This window comes from Lathyrus oleraceus, chromosome 2 (genome assembly GCF_024323335.1).
Source record: "Lathyrus oleraceus cultivar Zhongwan6 chromosome 2, CAAS_Psat_ZW6_1.0, whole genome shotgun sequence".
NCBI classification, from domain to species: Eukaryota; Viridiplantae; Streptophyta; class Magnoliopsida; order Fabales; family Fabaceae; genus Lathyrus; species Lathyrus oleraceus.
Window position 1 is genome coordinate 15,985,717 of NC_066580.1, and position 26,411 is coordinate 16,012,127.

The 26,411-nt window shown below is 37.2% G+C and overlaps 1 protein-coding gene across 3 annotated transcripts; it reads right to left on the minus strand.

The window, feature by feature from the left end:
• Positions 1-480: 480 nt before the first annotated feature.
• Positions 481-25,375, minus strand: LOC127117698 (ubinuclein-2). 3 transcript variants are annotated; one of them, XM_051047790.1, is made up of 9 exons: positions 24,954-25,375; positions 24,324-24,410; positions 24,070-24,162; positions 23,881-23,957; positions 22,671-23,253; positions 21,846-21,945; positions 21,629-21,735; positions 21,430-21,513; positions 481-504 (listed from the first exon to the last, which is right to left on the minus strand). In XM_051047790.1, the coding sequence occupies exons 1-9, from the start codon at positions 25,131-25,133 to the stop codon at positions 496-498; spliced, it is 1,320 nt and encodes a 439-aa protein (XP_050903747.1). In that variant the 5' UTR covers positions 25,134-25,375; the 3' UTR covers positions 481-495. The 3 variants fall into 3 exon arrangements, with proteins under 3 accessions (XP_050903747.1, XP_050903748.1, XP_050903746.1); XM_051047791.1 differs by lacking the exon at positions 481-504 and adding an exon at positions 15,539-15,562; XM_051047789.1 differs by lacking the exon at positions 481-504 and having other exon boundaries at positions 21,073-21,513.
• Positions 25,376-26,411: the final 1,036 nt, after the last annotated feature.

Consider the following 26,411-nt stretch of genomic DNA (forward strand, 5'->3'; position numbering starts at 1 on the left):
CAACACAGTTACAGTTTTAGGTTTGAAATTTAGAGTTTGTGGCGAAATTGTCAGGGTTTAGGAAAAATCAGGGTAGTTAGTTATGAAAAAAATGTGCAGATCTAAATATATGTATATAAAAAAAAATATGAATTAAAAAAAAAACAACGGCGTTGCTAGCGCAAAATTGCGATCATCGTAACTGGATCGGATAACACAAATGTCACGCCTCATACACGTATATGTGAAAACGGCGTATTGACACGATCCGATCCGAAAACATAATCAAATTATAACATAAAATAGAAATATATATATATTTAACCAAACTGCATGTATCTGGAATACATAACACAGTCACACATATGAACATGTATTTGAAACATAGTAACAAATATATCAACAAAATAGATAAAGTATATATCATATATAAACTATTACCAAACTGTGTGTACGATAGTATAGATCAGCCACTCTCAGTTTCTCTTTTTTGTTCTGTCTTTCGGCCTCCCTCTATCAGTCATGCTAATAAATATATATAGGAACAAATTAGGTTAATGATAATGGGCCTAAGTTTATTTTGAAACCCAATATTAAATTAAAAACTGAATAAAGTTAAATAATTAAAATAGTTAAAATTAAAATAAAAACTAATTAACCTATTTATTTATTCTAGACCCAATATAAAAATAAATAGACTAAACAAATAAAAGTCGGGCACCAAAATGCTCGAAAAAATAAAATGAACACGTCAAAATAATCAGCGCGAAATAAATGACTCGGAAAAATACAGCGTTTGGTCGGATTTTGAAATAAAAATTATGACCGTTTAAACTGCTCAGACTGATCAACATATGACCAAAAATAGTCGTAAAAATATTTTTAGCATGTCAAATTAAACCACGTGAACCGCAGATTAATGTTACCGACATTTGCAAACTTAAACTTGACATTTTTTCGTTGACTAATTTTAGGCACAGTTAAAAAGTTAATTTGACCAGTCTGTTTGTAAATTCCGAGAAATTATTCCGGCTAATATTAAGACAGAAAAAAAATGTTATGCTATGAAGATGATGCAAATGAATGTGAAACAAAAAATTGGTTAGAGTTAAAAATAGAGGGCAAATTTTGGGGTGCAACAGCTGCCCCTGTTCAATTTTCTGAAACCTGAGGAGTTAGATTGGCCTGTGTGCCATTCGTGACTTGGAAGGTTGAAGGGGATTGAACACAAAAGCCCAAAAATTTGCACTCACCGGTGCGTAAAGTAACACTGATGACTGGTTGTATATGCTTAAGTGGGCTTGAAGATGCCACTTGGAAGAACTGGAGATGGGCTTATAGATGCCATCCATAATATCAGGAGGTGATAATATCTTGATGTTGATACTGGATATCAGTACTAGGTCTTCGTATAGGTCGTCTCTGAATCGTATCTAAGAACATACTTTTAATTTAAGTGTCAGAACCAAATCTTCGTGGCGATTTCTTTCTGAATTAAGTATCAGCACTAGACCTTCGTGTAGATCGTCTCTGAACTGTTGTGAATTGTTGAATAGACCAGTAGAAATAAATCTTCGTGATGATTATCTCTTCTGGAAATATCCTGGATTAGGGAATAGATCTTCGTATAGACCGTTTGCCTACTATCCAAGAACAAAAGAATATCAGGATTAAATCTTCTGAAAATATCCTGGACTAGGGAATAGATCTTCGTATAGACCGTTTGCCTACTATCCGAGGACAAAAGAGTATCAGGATTAACTCTCCTGAAAACATCCTGGACTAGGGAATAGATCTTCGTATCGACCGTTTGCCTACTATCCAAGGAAACCTTGAGTAATGATTAAGTATCAGCACTAGATCTTCGTATAGATCGTTTCTGACCTGTTGTGAATTGTTGATAGTATTTTATCTGTATATAACCATCCTGCAAGGAAAAGGTTAGTTTATGCAATATGTATGCATGCATGGCATGGTGCATCTAAGTAAATGTATTATGCACTTATGGATATGCTATGGTATGATGTAAGTGATGTATGTATGAATCATGCGGCCTGAAGCGTCCGGATATCTTTGTATAACAACTGCTGGCTAGGGAAAATAAATCCCGATTCGTTGTTGAAGAGTATGAGGGACTCATTCCCGTCTTGTTTGATAGTATAGTATTTGTCACTTCCCGTATTCGTTCGTCGTACTTCTATTGAAGGAATAAGTTCCTGAGTATCCCGACTGAGGATAAAAGAGATGGACATAAATTCAAGGGGAGACGTAATTCGAAGCATCTATAAAGATAGATTTGCTCTACTGGGGATTTGTAGTGGGGATGAACCGGCGAAGCTTCGTTGAACTACTACCCTCGTTCGTCCTTAGTAAATACTATTACTGCATTTTATGCATTTCTGGTAAACATCAATCGTATTCAAAAGCATACATACATTCAAACACAACCAATGGACGTTTTTGCTTATGTAAATAGAGTAAAAGTAAATCTGGATTCAAAGATGAAATTTTATTTATATCACAAAGTGACCTATACATAGGCAAGTTTGTACAAGGAGACAGAAATCCTAGTAAGAGGAATTCGTCGTAAATTTTTTATAAAACAAAGAAAACAGCTATGTGAAAAATGATCCTATTGAGTTTCAATTCTACTATTGCCATTATCTTCAAATATCTCATCTTCTGCTGTTGAGACAGAAACGATTGGATTGATCTTTATCTGTTTGAACTTGATTTAGGTAGCACCATCAATTGAAGTTACATGAGTGATCCAAACGAGACATAGTCATACGCTTTAATCCCTAACTTTTGCCTGGATTGCCCTTTCAGGTTTTCAATCCACCAGGATACCCTTTTTTGCTCAAGCCGCCTTTTCAGGTTTTCGACTTGCCGGGTGTACATTTTTTTATATATATCCCTAATTTTTGCCCGAACCCTTTTGGTTTGCCGGGATGCCCTTATTTTTTCCTAGGCCAGTCAACCTAGCGGGTCTCTTTTTATGCGTAGTATTTTTTAACTATGTCTGCGTTTACAGGCTGTGGAAAGTCTTCACCATCCATAATAGTAAGCATCATGGCACCTCCTGAGAATACTCTTTTGACCACAAATGGTCCTTCATATGTAGGAGTCCACTTGCCCCTAGGATCACCCTGTGGTAGTATGATACGCTTGATTACCAAGTCACCAGCCTGATATACCTTTGGCTTAACCTTCTTATTGAAAGCTTTGATCATCAGTTTCTGGTACATCTGACCATGACAAACAGCTGCCAACCTCTTCTCATCAATCAAATTTATCTGGTCGAGTCGAGTCTGAATCCACTCATCCTCGTCTAAACCTGCCTCTTTCATAATTCTTAGAGAGGGAATCTGAACTTCCACTGGTAAAACGGCTTCCATTCCGTAGACTAAAGAGAAAGGAGTTGCCCCTGTCGAAGTTCGTACTGAGGTGCGATACCCATGAAGAGCAAATGGTAACATCTCATGCCAGTCTTTGTATGTTACTGTCATCTTTTGTATAATCTTCTTAATATTCTTATTAGCAGCCTCCACGCCGCCGTTCATCTTTGGCCGGTACGGAGAAGAGTTATGGTGTTTTATTTTGAACTGCGTGTAGAGTTCAGTAATCATCTTGTTGTTCTTCCGGAGAGAGCAGGTTTCTCAGATGTATATTTGATAAGATCCATCTTAGAAATCAATAAAGTGGTATGATTCAACATATACTGTCTTAGTCGGCGAGCAGCCTAAGCCAAAGCATAGCAAGCTTTCTTGAGCTGGGAGTATCTTGTTTCACAGTCGGTACCTTTTTCTAAGGTAGTATATTGCATGCTCTTTTCGACCAGACTCGTCATGTTGCCCCAACACACACCCTATTGAATTTTCTAACACGGTCAAATACATGATTAGAGGTCTTCCTTCAACTGGTGGCATCAGATTTATAGGTTCTTGGAGATACTTCTTGATTTTGTCAAAAGCTTCTTGACATTCATCATTCCATATCATCTCTTGATTTTTCCAGCGAAAACCTCTACATAGTCACGTAACATCCGACTCAATCTTTCTTTGACACTGTTTTCCAAGCCTGCTCCTATTTTGACTTCTTTCTTGTCTACTTCAGTACCCAGATTTACAACCTCAATTGATTCCTCATGCGGCTGTGTAACTTTCTCTTCTTGTTGTAATAACCTAGCAAGCTCTACAGGTACTTCACAATCTTCATCCTTTCCATCTTCAGCTTGATAGATCGGATTCTCGAAATTATAATTGGCAATAGTAGAACTGTTATCAACAGGATCCAGGGTGGATGAGGATCTGCATTTTAGTGATGTGGATGTGTGTAAGAACACATAGCTGATGAAAATAAAATAAAAGAAAAACAAAGAGCCCAATATTTACGAAAACGAAACGTCCATTGATTTTTATTGAATGAAGTATGCAAATGAAATGACATCCCGAAACAAGCATACCATTGTGCCCCGGGTAAGGCACAAGGCTTAAAAGTTTAATTGTTCAAACAACACAGTAATAGTATTTACTCCTGACTAAAGGAGATAGGAATAACGTCTTCAGTCTTCCAATTGTTGAGTCCATCACCTACAGTAGGAAAAATCCAGTTATCCAGATTGTAGTCTTCATTATAGTCACCCACATCATTGATTTGATCTTTCATGTTCCCTTGATTGGTGATACGAACAGCACGAGCACGACGAACAGCCTTCTGGGACTCTTCTTCAACCACAGCTCTAGCATCTTTAAGGGAAGCCATTGTAGGAGGTACTCTGGTAACCACAGGAGGAGCTTCAGTAGCGGGAACGACCCAAGGAACTACTTCAAATGTCTGGCAAGGAGTCTCAACATATTCACCTTCCACTTCAACATACTTAAATGTATTCACATGACTGACCATATATTCTTCCTCTCCATAAACAGTTACGATCTTTCCCTTCACTGGATATCTCAACTTCTGATGTAGAGTGGAGGTTGTCGCATCCTGCGAAAAATCAACCGGCGAGCCTAAAAATAAAAACACACAGAGCCGCCACTAAACGTTATTTATCCCAAGATAGGGAAAGGAAACGCTCAGAGAAACCTGGAAAGACATGGTCTCGCGACCAGAGAGAAAGGGTAAGGGAGTCGGTTACGCAAGGGGAAGGTATTAGCACCCCTCACGTCCTAGGTACTCCTAGGGATCCACGTTCTAAAATAAAGAAAAGGTTGCTAAACATCACACACACACACACACGGGGAACGTAGGTGGGGTTAAGAGAAGGGAGCTCGATAAGGTATCGCACCTTAGGCCTACATATCTTGTTTGGAACAAGAATCAGAGCCACTGTAGTTCGGCTTACACACGCCAAACAACACAAAACATACAAACAAGCAAGAGTGGCAAACATGGAGCCCGACAACCACTTGATGGAATTATGTTGGCATCCGAACCAAAACACAAACAAAACGGCAAACGTGGAGCCCGACAGCCAATCCTGGGCTTACGTCGGCATCCGAGCCAAACATGCAATCAGATAACAAGTAAACGCACGCAAAAAAAGAAAAAGGTTGCCCGGAGTGGTCTCGCACGACCACCTGCCTACATACCTTGTCTGGAATAAGGATCAGGGCGATGTAGTTCCCCTGAAAGGGACTGAATTGCTAACCAGAAACCGGGGAAAGACACACTACTAGGGAGCTGGACTCGAGCCTAGTGTTGTCATGCATCGTTTACCCTAAGTTCGGTTTTCTATCCTACTTGCATAAGCAAGCCTATCCTAACCAGGAAAGAAGCAAGCACACAAGCATACAGAATATAAGCATACATCAAATGAGAACAAGCATCTCAAACAGATATCCACAGAGCACGCACTATAACCAAACAAGGGGCTCACACAATAGGTTTGACTGCCTCAGCAAGTCGTCTGTACGGGCTGGTTTTGCTCTTAACCTTGCCATTACGAGGCTAAGGTGAAGCAGATGAAAAGGTGAAGTGAGGATCAGACCTCACAGCTCATATCCCTAACCAGGGAGAGCTTCTGACAAATGAGCATGGGTCCAGAATGGGGGAACCCTTCTATACTCAGAGACTCTGACACAATGTGCACTGCACAGGATCTTGGGCTTGGATCTCAATGCTACAACCATGTAATGGGAGCAAGGAGAAGACTCAACTGAATAGTGGGGGGTAGACTGCATACCCCTACCTTCCACCAATTGCCTTATTTAAAGGACTTTCACCTGCTTGGGCTTAAAAATAAACAACCACAATCATTGCCTCTTAAGGAGGACTTCAGACAATTTGCCCGGCCCGGTAACAGCCGGGTCTCCAGACTACATGAAGTTTAGGAAGCTATACCTCAATGCAAGTTGCTTAAGCAAAGCAAAGCAAAAGTTCACAAGGAACTGAGCAACTAAAGTACCTGGAAACAATCAAACACAGTTAGTAATCAGACAGACAAACCATAAACAGCAGGTGTTCAAACAATTAGAATATACAACTCAATGCACAACACAAGGCAAGCTCAAAGCTTAAGCCCAAGCTTCACAACCTACAAAACCAAGTTATGTTAGTGTACAAACATCAACAACACCAATTAAAATTGATTTGGATCATTCTCCATAAGCATTGCTTTTCTTGTCCTGAAAAACCAAGCAAACATTAGCAACTAGACCACTAGGCCAAGCCTAGGGTCCAAAACAAGAAAAAATCCTTAAACAGCAAGGCATTCACCAACCAATCTCAAATTGAAGTCAAACAAGAGCAAACATCATTGGTCTCATGTTTATATCATTCATTATGCTCATGTTAAGCACAAAATAAGGCAAACTAGTTCAAATGAAGCACCAAGCATACAAACAGAACTATTGCATTCAAATCCACATCAAAATAAATCCAAAAATTTTCAAATTAAATACACCTAAACAGGGGCTAATCCAGGTATGGCACACCAAATTTGAGCTTAATTGGGCAAATGGAACGATGTCAATGAAAATCAACAAAAACAGTCACAATTTCATGCTCCAAATCACAACATCAATACATGCTTCCACTTCAAAAATTCATAACTCAATGAAAACAGTAAAGAAATGGATGAGACCAAAACAGGGATGTCACACAATGTGTCTATTACAAACATGCCAAATTTCATGATCATATAATACAATGTGAGCATTTCACATCAAAATTACAAACATGTATCACATGGACTTGCACAATTGGTCAACAGAAATGAAAAATCACAATCAAATTGAAAATGCAATGTAAAATTCCACAAAAATTCATACAGCATCTTAACATGCTAATCAATCATCATGCAAAATTTCACATCATTTCACCAAGTCTAAGTCACTCAAATAAATCCAGCAAGTTGACATAATGAGGTGTGACACCAATTGTCACACCTAAGTTCCAAAATTCATAACTCCATGGCCAGGTATCAAAAACTCATGAAATTTACATGGAAATAAACAGCATCCAGTCAACAATCATCACAAAAATTGCCAAGAATTTATTTTATGATATGAGAATTTCATGATGGAATTAGTCAAAGGTAGCAAAAATGGATACATGTGAAACAAGCCTAAGTCAAATGGAATTTCTACCAAGCACAACTTTGACCAATAGGTCAAAAATATCCTAGAGTCAACAACAAAGTCAACACAACAATCCTCACATTTTCTGATTTTTCTCCTATTTTTTATGGATTTTTTTAATGTGCTAAAATATTTTTTTAGAATTTTTTGTGAATTAATTTTAATTAATTAAAATGCCAATGGCATTCTTGTAAATACCAATGGCGCGGGCGGTAAACACATCTTTCAAATTTTCAAACTGTTTTTCGGATCAAACACGCTTGCTTCACCATCTCCAACTCAGAAATCACCAGCAACATCAAGAACACGAGTTTTTCAAACTATCACCAAAATGGACGAGTAGATAACCAAACGAACCGTATGAATCTCCACAATCCAAATATGAAATCAATTTAACCTAACAGTTTCTAGATCTCCTGAATCGATGAGCCTAGGGTTTGGGATCGAAACTTCATTTCAAGATTTACTACGCTATGGTTCATCATTTCACAATCCAAACATATCATTGTAATCTACATAAGAAGCACTTTCAAACGCACATAAGCACGAAGCATTTGGTGAAAGTCGAAATTACACCAACCTGGAAATGGCAGCAGTGATTCGCGTGGTCTTGGCACTTGATTCCTTCAAACAGATGCACTAAGGAGATAAGGAAGATGAATGGAAGCCTTGGCCTAGCTTGATCCTGCTCCAGTCATGAGAATTTGCAATTTGCCATTGATGATGAGTTCTTGAACAGTCGCGATTGGCCAAGCTTTTGAGGTTCTTGATCACAAACAGATGGAGGAGAAGATGATGTGAGTTGAATGCAAAAGGAAGTTCGAGATTTGGTTCCGATTTGATGAAGTTTGATGAGATTGAAGCTTTTGTGTTCTTGATGAAATTGAGAGAATTGCAAGGGTTTTTTTATCTGAATTTGGTAATTGTGAAATTCTCTTATGTTTAGAAGATGATTAAGCTTATATATGTTGCACCAATCCATGATTAATCACCTTGTTAACAAAATTGGCATTGTAAGTAAAAATGGTTATTTGTAAGAAAGGGCAAAAATGGAATTTCACTATGCCAGCTCAATGACACCTGTTGACAGCTCATGCAAACTCTAAATACCATGTGTGAACCATTGCAACTTGTTTCAACTTCATTGGTTGAGCCAATCTCATTTTCACCTTGTGTTTGGTTTATGTCCAAATTTAACCATTTCATTTTTCAAGCCAAATTCCGAACCACAAGGCCTAAGCATATAATGATAATTCCAACAAGTTTAAAATGCCAATTATGAGGTGTAGCAAAAATCCCCACTCAAAAATTCCAATTATTTTGAAAGTTGGACAATTTTGCCCCTGGTCCAATTCAGCTGTCCAGTTGAAAAGTGACTTTTTGCATTGACCACTTTTGGAAAAATCCAATGATGCACCATGAAAGTACATGTCAAATGGAGTTTGTGCATATAAAGAACTTGCAATTTGGACAAAGCATGTGGAAATTATGGCCTCCTGATTACAGGTCATTTTTGAATTTCACTGAGCCATAACTTTCCAACCATACATTGGATTTTCAAGTTCTTGGACTTTTTGGAAAGGTGAGAACAAGATCTACAACTTTCATGTTGAACAAATTTTCATTTGAAGCTTCCTTGGACACGTGGCTTTGAGGTCAAAAACTTTCCATTTTTGGAAACTTCAGTTATAGGTCACTTGCTATTTTTGGCAGTTTTTGTCCTGACCTGATTTTCTTCATTTTTAAGCTTTGCAATGTCATTCAACACTTGTTCCAACATGAATGAAGTGTATCCAACTCATTTCCACCTCCACATCCATCAGATCATGTACAGTTGACCACAGTTGACTTTTCAACTGACAGATGAATCTGGCAATGCATAGATCAATTTAAGCTCCAACCTTCAACTGAAATGGCTCAAGCATGAAACCCTAACTTCAATAATCACAATATAATCCTAGAATGATCCTCAAAACCATCATGAACCCCATCTCCTGATCCAGCCCTGATTGGCCCAATGCAACTGATTAGGGTTGACCAGTGGTCAAAACCCTAATCTCAAGGAATCTTCTTCAATCTTCTGATGACATCCAACCATGATGATGATGATGTATCAATACAATCAAGATGAAGACCAACATCCATTGAGAATCATGAAACCCTAATCTCACAGCCCAATCCTCAGATGGCCATGATCAATCAACAAACCCTAGGCTTGCACCTTGACTTCCTCATCTTCTGATCAAGACTTGGGAGAATGGCTTGCACAATGTAACCACATGCTATGCAATATGAAATGCCTAATGCCCTAAAATGATATGCAAATATGTTAATGCTAGTCCCAAGAAAGGAGGGCAAATTTTGAGGTGTTACAGAGGTCACAGCACCTACCCCGTGGATCCAGGGGCGCCCAAGAAAACAAGAGTACGCAGGACGAATATCCATTACATAGAAGGTAGAATCGAAGACTTGAGAGCCTACTTTGATCGGGAGATCTATTTCTCCATGCACCACTCTTCTTGAACCATCAAAGGCTCTCACCACTATATTACTTGATCTTAACACAGCATCTTCAGGACTGAGCTTGTTCAGAACCTCTTTGGGAAGTACATTCAATGAAGAGCCATTGTCTATCAACACATGAGACAAGGTATTGCCCCTACATTCAATGGAGATATGTAAAGCTCTGTTATGGTTTCTTTTGGCAGGAGTCAAGTCAGCATCAGAAAAACCTAACCCATTATCATAAGTCAGATGTGCAACACAATTTTCAAATTAATCCATAGAAATTTCATTTGGTACATGAGCAGTCCTTAAGAATTTGATCAAGGCTTTAGCATGAGCCGCATAACACAGCAAAAAAGACAACATGGAAATTTTGGAGGGAGTATGCCCCAACTGGTCAACAATATCATAATCACTCTTACGAATGATCTTCAGCACTTCTTCCATCTGTTTAGAGAGATTTTCAGCAGTCGGTGCTTCAGCTTGCACAGGTTCAACCACAGGACCTTTGCCTCGAGCATCAGTACTTGGCTCAGAAGTGGAGGTAGTAGTTGGAGGAACTGTATTTTTTGAGGTAGCTGGAGGAGAGAAAATTCTTCCACTTCTGGTGATCTTACTAGATCCAGCAATATTATCAACATCAAGGTTATCATCAGTAACAGGTGTATCAGTCAAAGGTTTCTGCTTAACACCATGGATATAAACATCAGAACCGTAATTCCAGGGTATAGCTTTATCAGAAGTATAAGGAATAGGGCCAGGAGTGGTAATAATCATGGGAGGCACTCTAACTTCAGCAACAGTCTTCAACTCATCTTGCCCCTTGGACAAGTTCAGAATCAACTCTTGGAATGGTGCATTCTGAGCCTGGAGATCTTTGACAGTCTGTTCAAGAGCCATTTCTGCTGAAATAAACAGCGAGAAGATAAAATACCTGTTCATAAGAAACCTGTGATGCAATAATATGGTATGTAGATGCTTATGCAATATTTTCAAGGACCGTAGGATTTAAATTTGTTTAAACCACCAAAAAGTAAACTTTTATTAGTAATAAACTTGTTTGCCCCTTGGGCTTACAATAAAAATGAAATGAATACAAAAAATGGGGTTTTAAGTCTCCCATGGACGTCTCCTCTTTATGTTGAGGTATGAGTTGAGATTCCGCTCCTCGTGAAGTTGTTTTGTTAGCTCCAGGATTCTTTCCTGACTTGCCTTGTAATGAGTCTCAAAAGTATCTCTTTGCTCCTTCAACTGGATCCAGGACCTCTGTAACTCTTCCATGTCAGTGGGCATGTCTGGATGAAGAATGATGTAAGAAGTATCTCCTTCAGCAACAGGCTCCATGGTAACTGGCAGGATAGCAGGATATGGCATCATAAGAGTCTGAGCACGAGATCGTACCCATCTGAGATATGGTTCCATAGGAATAGTGTACTTGGCTTCCAGAGTCTTGCTGTCAACCTTGTTCACTTTACCCCATGCTCGTATGAACCTTTGACGGTAACCTTGAAGATCGTTGTCGTAGTCGAACACAATACCCTGAATAAGCATGTCATGAGGACCATCAGTCCGAGCGTAACCAAACTGACATAGAGCTAAAGAAGGGTTGTAGGTAATGCCCCCTCTTATGCCAAGGAGTGGCACATTAGGGAACTCCCCACAACGGTCAATGATGGTAACATTCTCCATAGATCTAGAGCACCAATGAAAATCTGAATGAGAAAGTGACATAATCCTCTTGGACCACCTGAACCCTTGTTCATTCTTCATCACTGATCGAGGAAGGTGAGAAATAAACCACCTAGATAATAGAGGTATGCAACACATCAGAGTTCCTCGTGCCTTCGTAGTACGGGTATGAAGAGAGTGTAAGATGTCTCCAAGTAATGTAGGCACTGGATTGCGAGTCAGAAATATGTTGATGGCGTGTACGTCTATGAACTGGTCTGGATTGGGGAACAGTACTAAGCCATAAATCAACAGGGCTAAGATCTCCTCAAAAGCATCATAACTCATAGCCTTCAGGAATACTTGAGCTTTCTCCATCAATACCTTAGCAAGAATACCCTTAACTCCACTCCTTGTTTCTAGGACAATGTCTGATTTCTTTAAATGTAAGGCTGCAGCAATGACTTCAGGTTTAGGCTCTTTTTCCAAGCCTGTGAAGGGTTTCTGATCAAGAATAGGTATACCCAGAAGCTTGGAGAACTCTTCCATTGTAGGAACCAGCTGATAGTCGGGAAATGTGAAGCAATGATGTTTAGGGTCAAAGAACTGAAACAGGACACTCATCATGTCTTCATTGAACCTTGAAGTGACTAGATCCAGTAGGTGACCATGCCTCTTGATGAACTGGGAGTTTTCAGAAATTTGAGAGACCAATTCCTTAAGCTTAGGAGGTATTCCTACAAAGTTGATCCGGATAGTATTCCTACGAGCAGAAGCCATGACCTGCAACAAAGAACAAAGATAAATCCTTTGGTCCTTGAAATGGTTAGTGAAAATGCTATGCTTATGATGCATGATGATGCTATGATGTTATGCTCAATCACAAACATGTGGCACACACAAACAAGTCACACAATAGCCCTAGGTTTGAAGGCTTGCATGAGGTTTAAAGGTAAGTACCTTCCCCTGAAGTTTAGTTGATTCATCCTGTCCTACAAAAGTAACCAGGTTCCAAGGGATCTCAAAATCATTGATCCTTCACAAGGGTAGTTGTTCAGTAGGCAACTTACTTGCCAACCAAAACCCTCCAAGTTTAGGATCTCAATGAGTGTAGTATCGAGTATCAACCAACTTCAGTCTTCACCAAAGCCGGTTATCTCACTACTTTCTAAAGGCCAAGATGGGATGACTAGGGTTCTAAAAGTCAGTTAGTGTATTGACAACATATGGCAGCCTCATATTATCCTCAACTTGCTTAAGGAACATAAGCACCAACCAAGAAGTCACACTAACTATGGCCACCAGATCAACCATATCGATATACGCCGTACAATTTCCTTGGTCTATTGCCATTTACCTAAGGTACACTAGATCCGGGTTAGGGTCTTTCACACATAAGAGCACCCAACAGATAAGTATAAAGCAAACAAGGCAAACAATTTTAAAGTGATCTAATTCCTAAGGGTACCCCTCTTTTATTAAGTCCCCAGCAGAGTCGCCAGTTCTGTAACACGGTGGGAGAATTGACTTTAGTTAAATGTTGCGGATAGCAAGAGTCGCCACCGACTTTTATTTTATCCAAAAGGAAAGGACATAAAAGAACAGGAAAGACCTTAAAAAGATTTTGAGTTCGGGGGTAGGTTATACAAAGGGAAGGTATTAGCACCCTTTATATCCATGGTTATCCATGGGCTCTTAGTTACTTAGCTCACTTTGTTTGTTTGCAAGAGTGTAGTGTGTGATTAGAAAAATTTCTTTAAGTACTTTGTAATGACCCTCGTATGGGTGTATACAAAGCCTAGTTTAGAAATTGTGAGGTGTAAAAGTAATTTTGAAAAGTGTGAGCAAGTAACTATGAGATACCTACCCTAGATTAAGTCTTTCGTGTTCTCGTATATTCTTTCAATGGTAAGACTGTCCCTATTATTAAGGAATAGGTAGTCATTACCTTGGATGTGTTTAAGGGACGGGCGTAGGGTCATCGTATGCTCAATGAAGGCAACATAAGGGGTGTCTTTAGCAACTCGTAGGGATTATCATCATATTTACCGAAGGGACAAGATCATTATATCGTAGGCAACCTCGTAGGGACTTGATCTTTTAAGTTTATAGGGACTTGATGATTTTTCTGTTTGAAGGGACTTTGCTTAAGACACCCCTATTTTCGAGGGACTTGACCATTTAAAGAAGGCAACCAAGAGGAATACCCTAGGAAGTACAGATGGCGATCAAAGATCGACTGACGTGTGTGAGTGTTATTTTTCAGATATTTGTCTTGAATTTAATTTTCTAAGTTCAATTATTTACAGTTAGTTTTTTGCACTCCCTAAATTACTAACCACGCAATAAATATTTACAAAAATAAAAGCAAGAAAATAAATTCCTAAACTATTACATGGCTATGGGACAGATACATAATAATCAGGCGAGAAAGAATAAATTTACAACCTATACATTTGTTCCTAATATTATAAATAAAACAAAATTAAAATAAGGAAAATAATGAAGCAAAAATAGAATAGATAAAAGCAAATAATAATAAAATAATAAATAAACAATGGTAATAAAGCAATAATAAAATAACAATAATAATAAAGTGATAATAAAAAGGTTAGAATTTTAAAAGAAATTATTTTAGGTTAAACAAGTTAGACTTTTTTAGAAGTTATTAGAAAAATATGAGTTTAAAATAAATTAGTAATAATAAAAGAACTTAAAATACATTAATGTACAAATTATAAAATAAAAGAGTTATATGAAAAATATTAAGTTAGTTATTTACAAAATAAATAAAGATTATAGAAAATATCAAATTATTAGATTAATAGGTTTATTATTATTATTCAATTAGAAAAATGGTCAATTAGATTTTATTTACAAAATATATAAGGATTTATTATTATAAGTAAGTAATAAAAAAAAGTAATTAAAATAGTTAGTATTTATTATTTATTTACAAAAAATATAAAGGTTATAGAAAAATATTAAATAATTAATTTAGTAGGTTTTCACGCCCTACATTACTAAACCACGCAGTTAATATAGGATCAATGGCAGAAATTTAAATGGCAGAAAAATAAATGGCAGAAAAATAAAATGGCAGAAAATAAATGGCAGAAAATAAAACCCTAATTATTACAACGCTTTGGTGCAGTTACATAATAAAGATGGCGAAAAGTAAAATTGAAAACATTACAAGTTAAAACTTAAAATATTACAAGGGCGAAACAGTTACAGTGTATGAATAACATAAATATGAGCGAAAATAGGAAATAATAATAAGGTTTGTTAAGGTTTAAGAAAAAGTTTATGGTTTAGAGGAAACAACACGGTTACAGTTTTAGGTTTGAAATTTAGAGTTTGTGGCGAAATTGTCAGGGTTTAGGAAAAATCAGGGTAGTTAGTTATGAAAAAAATGTGCAGATCTAAATATATGTATATAAAAAAAAATATGAATTAAAAAAAAACAACGGCGTTGCTAGCGCAAAATTGCGATCATCGCAACTGGATCGGATAACTCAAATGTCACGCCTCATACACGTATATGTGAAAACGACGTATTGACACGATCCGATCCGAAAACATAATCAAATTATAACATAAAATAGAAATATATATATATTTAACCAAACCGCATGTATCTGGAATACATAACACAGTCACACATATGAACATGTATTTGAAACACAGTAACAAATATATCAACAAAATAGATAAAGTATATATCATATATAAACTATTACCAAACTGTGTGTACGATAGTATAGATCAGCCACTCTCAGTTTCTCTTTTTTGTTCTGTCTTTCGGCCTCCCTCTATCAGTCATGCTAATAAATATATATAGGAACAAATTAGGTTAATGATAATGGGCCTAAGTTTATTTTGAAACCCAATATTAAATTAAAAACTGAATAAAGTTAAATAATTAAAATAGTTAAAATTAAAATAAAACCTAATTAACCTATTTATTTATTCTAGACCCAAATAAAAATAAATAGACTAAAAAAAATAAAAGTCGGGCACCGAAATGCTCGAAAAAATAAAATGAACACGTCAAAATAATCAGCGCGAAATAAATGACTCGGAAAAATACAGCGTTTGGTCGGATTTTGAAATAAAAATTATGACCGTTTAAACTGCTCAGACTGATCAACATATGACCAAAAATAGTCGTAAAAATATTTTTAGCATGTCAAATTAAACCACGTGAACCGCAGATTAATGTTACCGACATTTGCAAACTTAAACTTGACATTTTTTCGTTGACTAATTTTAGGCACAGTTAAAAAGTTAATTTGACCAGTCTGTTTGTAAATTCCGAGAAATTATTCCGGCTAATATTAAGACAGAAAAAAAATATTATGCTATGAAGATGATGCAAATGAATGTGAAACAAAAAATTGGTTAGAGTTAAAAATAGAGGGCAAATTTTGGGGTGCAACACTTAAAAAGACATGCCAGGATTGGATACTGATATAGTAGTGCATCGTTTGCCAATGAAGGAGGATTGTCATCCTGTTAAGCAAAAGGTTCGTCGCATGCATCCTGAAATGTCTGAGAAAATCAAAGCCGAGGTTATGAAACAATTTGATGCAGGTTTTCTGGCTGTTACTTCTTATCCTCAATGGGTTGCTAATGTGGTACCAGTGCCAAAGAAGGATGGTAAGGTGCGAATGTGTGTAGATTATAGAGATTTGGATAAAGCAAGTCCCAAAGATGACTTTCCACTTCCGCACATTGATGTTCTGGTAGATAACACCGCTCAACACAAGGTATTCTCATTCATGGATGGATTCTCAGGTTATAACCAGATTAAGATGGCACCTGAAGACATGGAGAAAACTACGTTTGTGACGCAATGGGGCACTTTCTGTTACAAAGTAATGCCATTCGGTTTAAAGAATGCAGGGGCAACATACCAGCGTGCTATGGTGGTTTTGTTCCATGATATGATCCACCATGAAATAGAGGTATATGTGGATGACATGATAGCCAGATCTCATACTGAAGAAGAACATCTCGATCATTTATACAAACTGTTTGAGAGGTTGAAGAAATACAAGTTGAGATTGAACCCGAACAAATGCACCTTTGGAGTAAGATCCAGTAAACTCTTGGGCTTTATTGTCAGTGGTAAAGGAATTGAGGTTGACCCGGCTAAGGTGAGGGCTATTCAAGAAATGCCGGTTCCCCGTACAGATAAAGAAGTCAGAGGTTTCTTGGGACGCTTGAATTACATTGCCCGATTTATCTCCCATTTGACTGCTACCTGCAAACCCATCTTCAAATTACTGAGGAAAAATCAAGAGATGATATGGAATGATGAATGTCAAGAAGCTTTTGACAAAATCAAGAAGTATCTCCAAGAACCTCCAATTCTGATGCCGCCAGTTGAAGGAAGACCTCTAATCATGTATTTGACTGTGTTAGAAAATTCAATGGGGTGTGTGTTGGGGCAACATGACGAGTCTGGTCGAAAAGAGCATGCCATATACTACCTTAGCAAAAAGTTTACCGACTGTGAAACAGGATACTCATTGCTCGAGAAAACTTGTTGTGCTTTGGCTTGGGCTGCTCGCCGACTAAGACAGTATATGTTGAATCATACCACTTTATTGATTTCTAAGATGGATCCTATCAAATATATATTTGAGAAACCTGCCCTCTCCGGAAGAATAGCAAGATGGCAGATGATTTTAACAGAGTATGATATCCAATATACTACTCAGAAAGCAATCAAAGGAAGCGTGTTAGCTGATCATTTGGCTCATCAAGCAGTTGATGATTACCAATCTATGAATTTTGAGTTCCCAGATGAGGATGTCATGCTTGTTACTGATTATGAAGAACCTGGACCAGATGAAGGACCCGAATTGGGATCCCGATGGACTATGGTTTTTGATGGATCTTCTAATGCATTGGGCAATGGTGTTGGTGTTATAATTATTTCTCCCAGGGGTTGCCATACGCCTTTCACTGCTAGACTATGTTTTGACTGTACCAACAATATGGCTGAGTATGAAGCATGTATTTTGGGACTCAAGGCTGCTATAGACCTGAGAATCAAGTTTTTGAGTGTGTATGGAGACTCAGCCTTAGTAATCAGTCAGATCAAAGGAGCATGGGACACTAAACATTCGAATCTCATCCCTTATCGAGAACGGGTGTTAACGTTAATCTCATACTTTGAAGAGATTACATTCGAACATATTCCACGAGAAGAGAATCAGTTGGCAGACCCATTGGCTACCATGTCATCTATATTCAGAGTCAGATGGGATGATGAAGCTCCCATGATCACCATTGAACGATTAGATGAACCAGCATATTGTTATGAACTTAATACTGATGAAGTAAAAGAGAAACCTTGGTTCCACGAAGTAAAAAGATATTTAGAAACTCAGGAATACCCTGAAGGGGCATACATCAATGACAGAAAATTTCTGAGGAAGTTCTCCGTTAAATTCTTTTTGAGTAATGGAGTATTATACAAACGCAATCATGATTCGACTTTGCTTCGCTGTGTGGATAGAAAGGAAGCAAAAAAGATTATGGAAGACATACACGACGGTATTTTTGGGACTCATTCTAGTGGACATACGATGGCCAAGAAGATTCTGAGATCAGGGTATTATTGGTCTACCATGGAAGCTGATTGCCACCATCACTCCAAAACTTGCCATAAGTGTCAGATCTATGCGGACAAAGTACATGTACCTCCTACTCCATTGAACGTGTTGACAACACCTTGGCCCTTTGCAATGTGGGGCATTGATATGATTGGAGAGATTAAACCTACTGCTTCTAATGGACATCGTTTCATTCTTGTTGCTATTGATTACTTTACAAAGTGGGTAGAGGCAGTCTCATTTACTTTTGTCACCAAGAATGTGGTGGCACGGTTCATCAAGAATAGTCTTATTTGTCGGTATGGCATCCCTGAAAGAGTTATCACTGATAATGGTACTAATTTGAACAACACGATGATTACTGAACTCTGCGCGCAGTTCAAAATAAAACACCATAACTCTTCTCCGTACCGGCCAAAGATGAATGGCGCCGTAGAAGCTGCTAATAAGAATATTAAGAAGATCATACAAAAGATGACAGTAACATACAAAGACTGGCATGAGATGTTACCCTTTGCTCTTCATGGTTATCGCACTTTACTGCGCACTTCGACAGGGGCAACTCCTTTCTCTTTAGTCTACGGAATGGAAGCCGTTTTACCAGTGGAAGTTCAGATTCCCTCTCTAAGAATTATGAAAGATGCAGGCTTAGATGAAGATGAATAGATTCAGACTCGATTCGATCAGATAAATTTGATTGATGAAAAGAGACTTGCGACTGTTTGTCATGGGCAGATATATCAGAAGCGCATGACCCAAGCGTTTAATAAAAAAGTCAAGAGACGGGTATATCAAATTGGCGACTTGGTAATAAAGCGTATCATTCTACCACAAGGTGATTCTAGAGGCAAATGGACTCCCACATACGAAGGGCCATTTGTAGTTAAGAAGGTATTCTCTGGTGGAGCCATGATGCTTGCTACGATGGATGGCGAAGACTTCCCACATCCCGTGAACGCAGACATAGTTAAAAAATACTACGCATAAAAGAGACCCGCTAGGTCGACGTATCTAGGCAAAAGTAAGGGCATCCCGGCGAACCAAAAGGGTTCGGGCAAAAATTAGGGATAAACATATAAAAATGTACACCCGGCAAGTCGAAAACCTGAAAAGGCGGCTTGGGCAAAAAAGGGTATCCTGGTGGACTGAAAACCTGAAAAGGCGGTCCAGGCAAAAATTAGGGATCAAAGCGTATGACTATGTCCCGTTCTCGGTCAGCTTCACCCAAGTCAAAAGGACTGAACAAGCCAATCACTTCTATCCGACAGCAGGAGATGAGAGGCTTGAAGACATAATGACAGTAGTGGAATTAAAATCAATAGGACTTTTTCTTCATAGCTTTTTCTTTGTTTTCTTGACGATTTCCTCTTACTAGGATTTCTGTCTCCTTGTACTCAAATTGCCTATCTATAGGCCCTCTTTCAAAATCAATACAATTTTATTTCCAAAAAGATACTTTTGTTTTACTTTCTCTGTTTTGTTTGCATAAACGTCCATTGATTTAATTCGAATTAATATATGCATTTGAACATGATTATTGTTTACCAAAAATACATGCATAAAATAGAAATAGCAGTTACTAAAAGACTTTAGGGTCGAGGATAAAGTCTAATCATGCTTTCCGATGAATCCGGTTGCTAATCCTATTCCCCCAGCAAAACCAGACAGACTGGTCATCTCTGTTATCCCCCAGCCAGGTCCTGTTGAATATTTCTACCATCAGGCAAGAAATCGAATATCCCCAGCTAAGAAGGGGTCATCAATACAAATGTCTTCAACCAGAATATCGGGATTTATTTTCCCAGGGCAAAGTGTTCGGACACATACACTACAACAAACAAGACCTTAGACAGCGCTTTTTTTAGCCTTAGACAGCGCTTTAAAGCGCTGTCTAAACCTCCGCTGCTAAAGGTTTAGACAGCGCTTTTTTAAATCTTAAAAGCGCTGTCTAAGCCCCCCCCCCCCCCCCCTTAGACAGCGCTTTGGCCAAAAGCGCTTTATAAGACCCTCTTATTTTAAATTTTTTAGGTATACCTTAGACAGCGCTTTTGAAAAGCGCTGTCTAAGCCCCACCCCCTTAGACAGCGCTTTGGCCAAAAGCGCTTTCTAAGACCCTCCTATTTTAATTTTTTTAAGTATACCTTAGACAGCGCTTTTCAAAAAGCGCTGTCTAAGCCCCCCCTTAGACAGCGCTTTTGCCTAAAGCGCTTTCTAATCCCCCCCTTAGACAGCGCTTTTTACAAAAGCACTGTCTAAGGTATACGAAAATAGAAGTCTGAAATTTAATTTTAATTAGACCTATTATATTTTAAGGTCTAATTAAAATTAAAATTAAGTACCTATTATATTTTAATTTTATGAGAAGATTTGTAGTTTTAAGAATTAAGAGAACCTAAATATATCAAACATACAATCAATAGAAACAATGAATAACTTCTAGAGAAACTACTTAAGATAACAGTAACATCCAAAATATCCAAGGTAAATTAGAGGTAGGATTTTATTCCTTAAAAAAGACCATTTTTAGTGACATGAAAATTTGCAAAAAATATTACAACTTACTGTCAGATAATAATGCCATAGTCATAGCCTCATAGCCACATCATATTGAAGTATTCAAAACAGAAGGAAAATTTAAGCATTCTTTCCAAAAAGTCACTCAATCCACAACCTAAACTAAGCATGCATTTGAGTATGGCAAGAATGTATTACTGAAACTGAAAGCATATCTCTATTATTTTCAAGTCACATTCTCGCAATAAAGTCACTCAGTCCATAATCAAAATTAAGAATGCATGTGGTTAGGTCAAGAATGTTCTAATCAAAGTCTATTTCCATTATTCTAAAATTACATTCCAACAATTAAACTAAAAAAGTTGTATATAATGCAGCAACTCTGGACAGGGGATTTCAGAAAAAAACAGGCATGCTCAAATCTTAACACCAATAATTTCTGGACTGTAATAGTATATATCAGCTGGAAGAGGGGCAGGGGGAGACAGAAGTTGGAATTGGGCACAACTGAGACTGAAGGGTTATCTGTTTATATTTAGCATATGCAATACCTTTAATGTTCTGAGTTGCATTAAGTGCCCAAGAATACTCATAAGGCGGTTAATCAACTCTTTTGATACTTTCCCATGGCTGGCCTGTTGCAACAAAAAACATCCAATTATCTTATAAAGTTCAAATCCCTTGAGAAAAGTTATGTGTGTGAATATATCCTTGGAAACATGAAATTTAGAATGCATCATTTGCCAGTACCGCTAGTCTAGCCACTTTAGCAAGCTTTAGCTTTATTTCCCTAGGCAACCTCCTTTTGACTGCCTGGGATGTATTATCGGCCTCCTGGTCCGCTGCAGGGGGCCTTGCTGTAATATTATTCAAAATGCACAAAAAGATGAAAAGAAAGGCAAAAATTATAGTGTTAGCAACAGACTTCCTACATTTATCTGTGTGAAATATCAAATTTGAAACTTACACTCTGCAACCATTTTCTCTAACTCGCACAGAGTCTTCTCAAGCATCGAAGATTTTGGCCTAGCACTAGACCCATCTTTCCTGTGCATGTATTCAGATTTCTGCATAATATTAAAATAAACCCATTACTCAGACAGGAACTAATACTACAAATATAGTTTAATGCACAACTTTCATCATCATTGCTCAAATTAGATGGAACAGGTAAATATATAGTTTACCAAGAGCACGACACGAGGATAGTTTACTTAGCCCTTTCCATTACTTTTAAATATAACACACCTGCTACGATTTTATATTTTACGATCTTCTCTCCCGATCTTAGGTAAGATCTCAATCTTGACAACCTTGCCCGCTATAGTGTCTCTATAGTGTCACTCAGTTCAGTATCCTTAATATTAAGTGGCTATCATTTTAAATGAAACACCATGGTGATTGTTGTCATTCATGCAAATGCAAAAAGGAAATGAAGTCAGCAATGCATATTCTTTTTCTTTATTAATTGGCTGATTGTTGGGGAATCAGGTTCATTTCATCTAGCACACGGCATGAAAACCCTTCAGTGTCAGAGTAGAACTATATCTCAATGGCAACACAAAGTGGTTCGGCAAAAGACAAAATAGTATTTGGAAGACAGTTCCTGGAAGCATGATGGGGCCCTTATGGTCTGAGACTAAGAGTAGGAGAACCCTTTTGTTTAATACCAAAAGGAATTGATAAAAGAACCACAATGCAGAGGACCTCTTTTATTGGTATTTATTTTTAAGTATTTATCAAATCAAATTTGAAAAAAGAAACACAAAAAGCAAAAGAAATAAAAACTTACTGCTGCTTTAGTAGCAGACTTTCCCACAGACAGGTTAAGATCCGGAAGTTGACGCATACCATTTTTTTCTTTCAACCGACCGCTATTTTCTAAATTATCAATACTCTTCGAGGGTCTTCCAGGTTGGGATTTGGATTGTACATAAGCACCTTTTTCATGGTACTTTTGATGAGATACGTCAAATGATTCACTTGTGTTCTTAGATTGAAAAGTTCCTATCTTCTTATCAGCATCTTTGGCTTCTGACATGGCAGCAGGGACATCATCACTCGATGTTTTCAAAGAGACAGCAGAGACTAATATGGGTTTAGTATCAGCAATTTTCTTTTTGGAACTAACTCCATAGATATCTGATTGATTATGAATTTTCAAGTCTTCATAGTCTTCATTGGGTACAGCCAAATTCTGTGAGGAATTACACACATTCCTTGCCTGTAGGGAAGTTGTTTTCCCAGATGCTGCCTTGCCCACTTTTATATGTTTATTTGATCCATGGTCATTAATATTTTTACCTGGATTCTTCACTATATCTTTTCTGCGCCTTTTCTTTGGTTGTTGGTTGGGTATTACAGGAGGTTCATCACTTGTAATATAGAAAGAAACAACAGAAAATCAATAATAATAATTCATAATTGTAAGACTCGATTTTTTTACTAAAATCTTCAACTAAATAATTCATTAAATATGTATACAATTTGTAGACAAGTGTCGAGGAAAGAGTATTTAGCTATGAGCCAAGAAAATTCAAGACCACAAAGAACATGAAATACTATTAGTATTTAAGGGTTAAAATAAATATATTTTGATTTGACTGTGGTGCTTATGAAAATTTTATTTGTTTTCAGTCTCTACATTTAAAAAACGTAGTGTGTTTAGCCGCACCCTCTTATTTATCAGTGACTAAAAGCAAAGAATTATGTATTTTTAGGATTAAAAACATATATGAAAAAATATAGGGACCAGAAAATATATCTAACCAATTAGTTAATTATCTAATAAATTTTTTATAAGAATCTGAAAACTGCAAAATGTTACAAGTTATAAAAACTGAGACTACTAAAAAGAGAGAATAGCAAGTATTACAAAATGATAACAATAGACCAACCTCGGCAATTAAACAATATCAACAATTAATTAATTTGAAAAGAAACCTTTCTATGAGTAAAAGAAAAAGGAATATTCAAAACAGATTTTGAAACATTATACTTACGTGCGTTCCAATTTCCCCCTATTTACAAAGAATCCGTCATGTTTGACTTTGGAATGATCAACCTGAAAATATTCATCCTGCAGAATGAACAGTTAAATAACATATAAAAATAATATATAAGCAGAAACAAAATGCCCTAAGGAAAAATGCTATTCCTATACATCCAGGTCAAGGAGCATAAATACCGACCAGCTCAGCGTCGTCTATAAAAGAATCTTCAGTATCATACTGATCATCATCAGGAACATCAGGCAGATCCTCATCATCACTGCTATCCTTACCCTGAAAATGATTTCAAATCTAATTCATTACCATTCAAGAAGTTAAAAGTTAATAAACAATCTCAAGAACAAATCTAATTCATTTAAAACAGTGGTCTAAAGAACAAATTCATGCTTATTCAAAGCATATAATAATAATCTCAGCAAACAATATACACATACCATGTAAAGGCGTTCAATCTTCTCTATCACAGCACTGAAACGGTGTGGCTGAGCTTCATCATTTTCCTCAACCTCAACAGGTTGCCCCTAAGAAAGATGCACATAGACTTGTCAAAATAGTGAAACATTACACCGCACATAGAGCTCACATGAGATACTGGCAAGGTACAGCATAGCATGTTTACAAGGATGCACTAACTGCTAAACCTTACATGACATCTTTCCCAAATATTGAAGACTCTACAAAATCACACTCACGGATCGTCAAGTTAAGTTGTATCACCAAATCTACATATACTTCTAATCTCAGAAAATTTATAATCGTCAACATCCCAATGCTCATATTTTAGTACTCTAATTAGATCATTTTGCATCTATGCAACGAAAATAACACAAAAATAATAACATATTTTAAATTAAACAGATAATTCAAAACAAACACCGATCAAAACAACAAAATTTAGGTCAAAACCCTCAGAAACCCAAATTTCGATCCAAAAACCACACTCCACTCCAATGCAAAACATCTCAACAGAAAAAACTGAAAATACTTCAGCTACAGATACAAATCAACAATGCACGCGGAAATCAAATCCAGAAGGAAGCACAGTGAAACCGTAAAAACCTCACCGGAAAAGCCTCCGGCCGGGAGTGTTGAGATGTGGAAGCGGATCCGTTCGACTTGGCGGCGTCTTTCAACAGCTTCTTCCATGATACTATGGTGGTCTCTCCTGGCCGGAGCTCCACCGTAAACAATTGCCGGTCGCCTATTTTCACGAACGACGATGAAGGCTTCTTCTCATCGTTCATCGTAACCGAATATTCTGAAACCGCTATTTCGAGAATTAGGGTGACATAGAGAAAGACGAAATTGAAAATTGGGAGAAAGTTGAGTATAAGCCCTAGATGGAGAAGGAGAGAAAAATTGCGCGGGATTGCGAAATTAATTAACGAAAATAATAGAAATTGGAAAATAAATAAAATAAAATTGAAATTTTTTGACACTGTCTCTCTCTGGTGGTTTTAACTGAAATTCGAGCTAGCTTGTAAAAATTTCCTAGTTTAATCGCAGGAGGGAAAACAAAAAGAACTGAGAACGAAAATAAAAGTCTGAAATTTAATTTTAATTAGACCTTAGACAGCGCTTTTGTGGAAAGCGCTTTCTAAGATATGCCTTAGACAGCGCTTTCCAAAAGCGCTTTCTAAACCCCCATCTTAGACAGCGCTTTTGGTTTTAATTTTTTTTTTAATTGAAAGACTTTAAACAGCGCTTTCTCAAAAGCGCTGACTAAGGTCTATATTTAAAAGCGCTGTCTAAGGGGGGGTCTTAGACAGCGCTTTCTAAAAGCGCTGTCTAAGACCCCCCCTTAGACAGCGCTTTCATTATTTTTTTAGAACATTTTCCGTGTTTTATTTTTATTTTAACCTTAGACAGCGCTTTCTTTTAAAAGCGCTGTCTAAGATGCGCTGTTAAAAAACCTTTTTGGCGTAGTGATAATTCATTCATGCATCATTTCACATCATATACATGCATACAATGTTTGCATTCATTTTCAAAAGCATAAAACATCTCACGCATCATAACATTGCATGAGGCTAACTTTCTTTTCAGGTTAATTATCCTCCTGATACAGTCAAAATAAAGATTCATTCAGACGGATCTTTATCAATAACATTCAAGGTTCAGATACATTTTTCAGATAGAATCCAGATGAATATCCATTCTGACAAACGTTCTGACTGTTGGTGTAAGCCCTAGAGGCCAATACTTTTGGTACTTGTATCGAATTATTTATTAATAATAAAAAGGCATTTTTCTTTATTATGTTTGTTTAATAAAGTCCCTGGAATAGATAGTCCATTTAATGTATCAAGTATGACTTAATCATGAGATCACATTAAACATAAGGACACTATTCTTAAAATGTCCGTAGTCAAGCTTTATTATGAAATGGGATAACATTAAAGCATGGAGACTATTATGTTTGTAGACTGATGATCATGTCTCATGGATCATGGATAAAGAGTTATCAAGTCTTAAACATAGGTATGAATATTAAGAGTAATATTCATACTGGATTGACCCGC

Excerpts from the sequence above, each read along its gene's own strand:
- LOC127117698 (XM_051047789.1), bottom strand. The coding sequence starts at position 25,133 with ATGAACGATGAGAAGAAGCCTTCATCGTCGTTCGTGAAAATAGGCGAC. Across the intron at positions 23,958-24,069 it reads TTATAGACGACGCTGAGCTG|GATGAATATTTTCAGGTTGA; the intron begins GTCGGTATTTAT and ends TTCATTCTGCAG. Across the intron at positions 21,514-21,628 it reads CTAAAGTGGCTAGACTAGCG|GCCAGCCATGGGAAAGTATC; the intron begins GTACTGGCAAAT and ends TTGTTGCAACAG.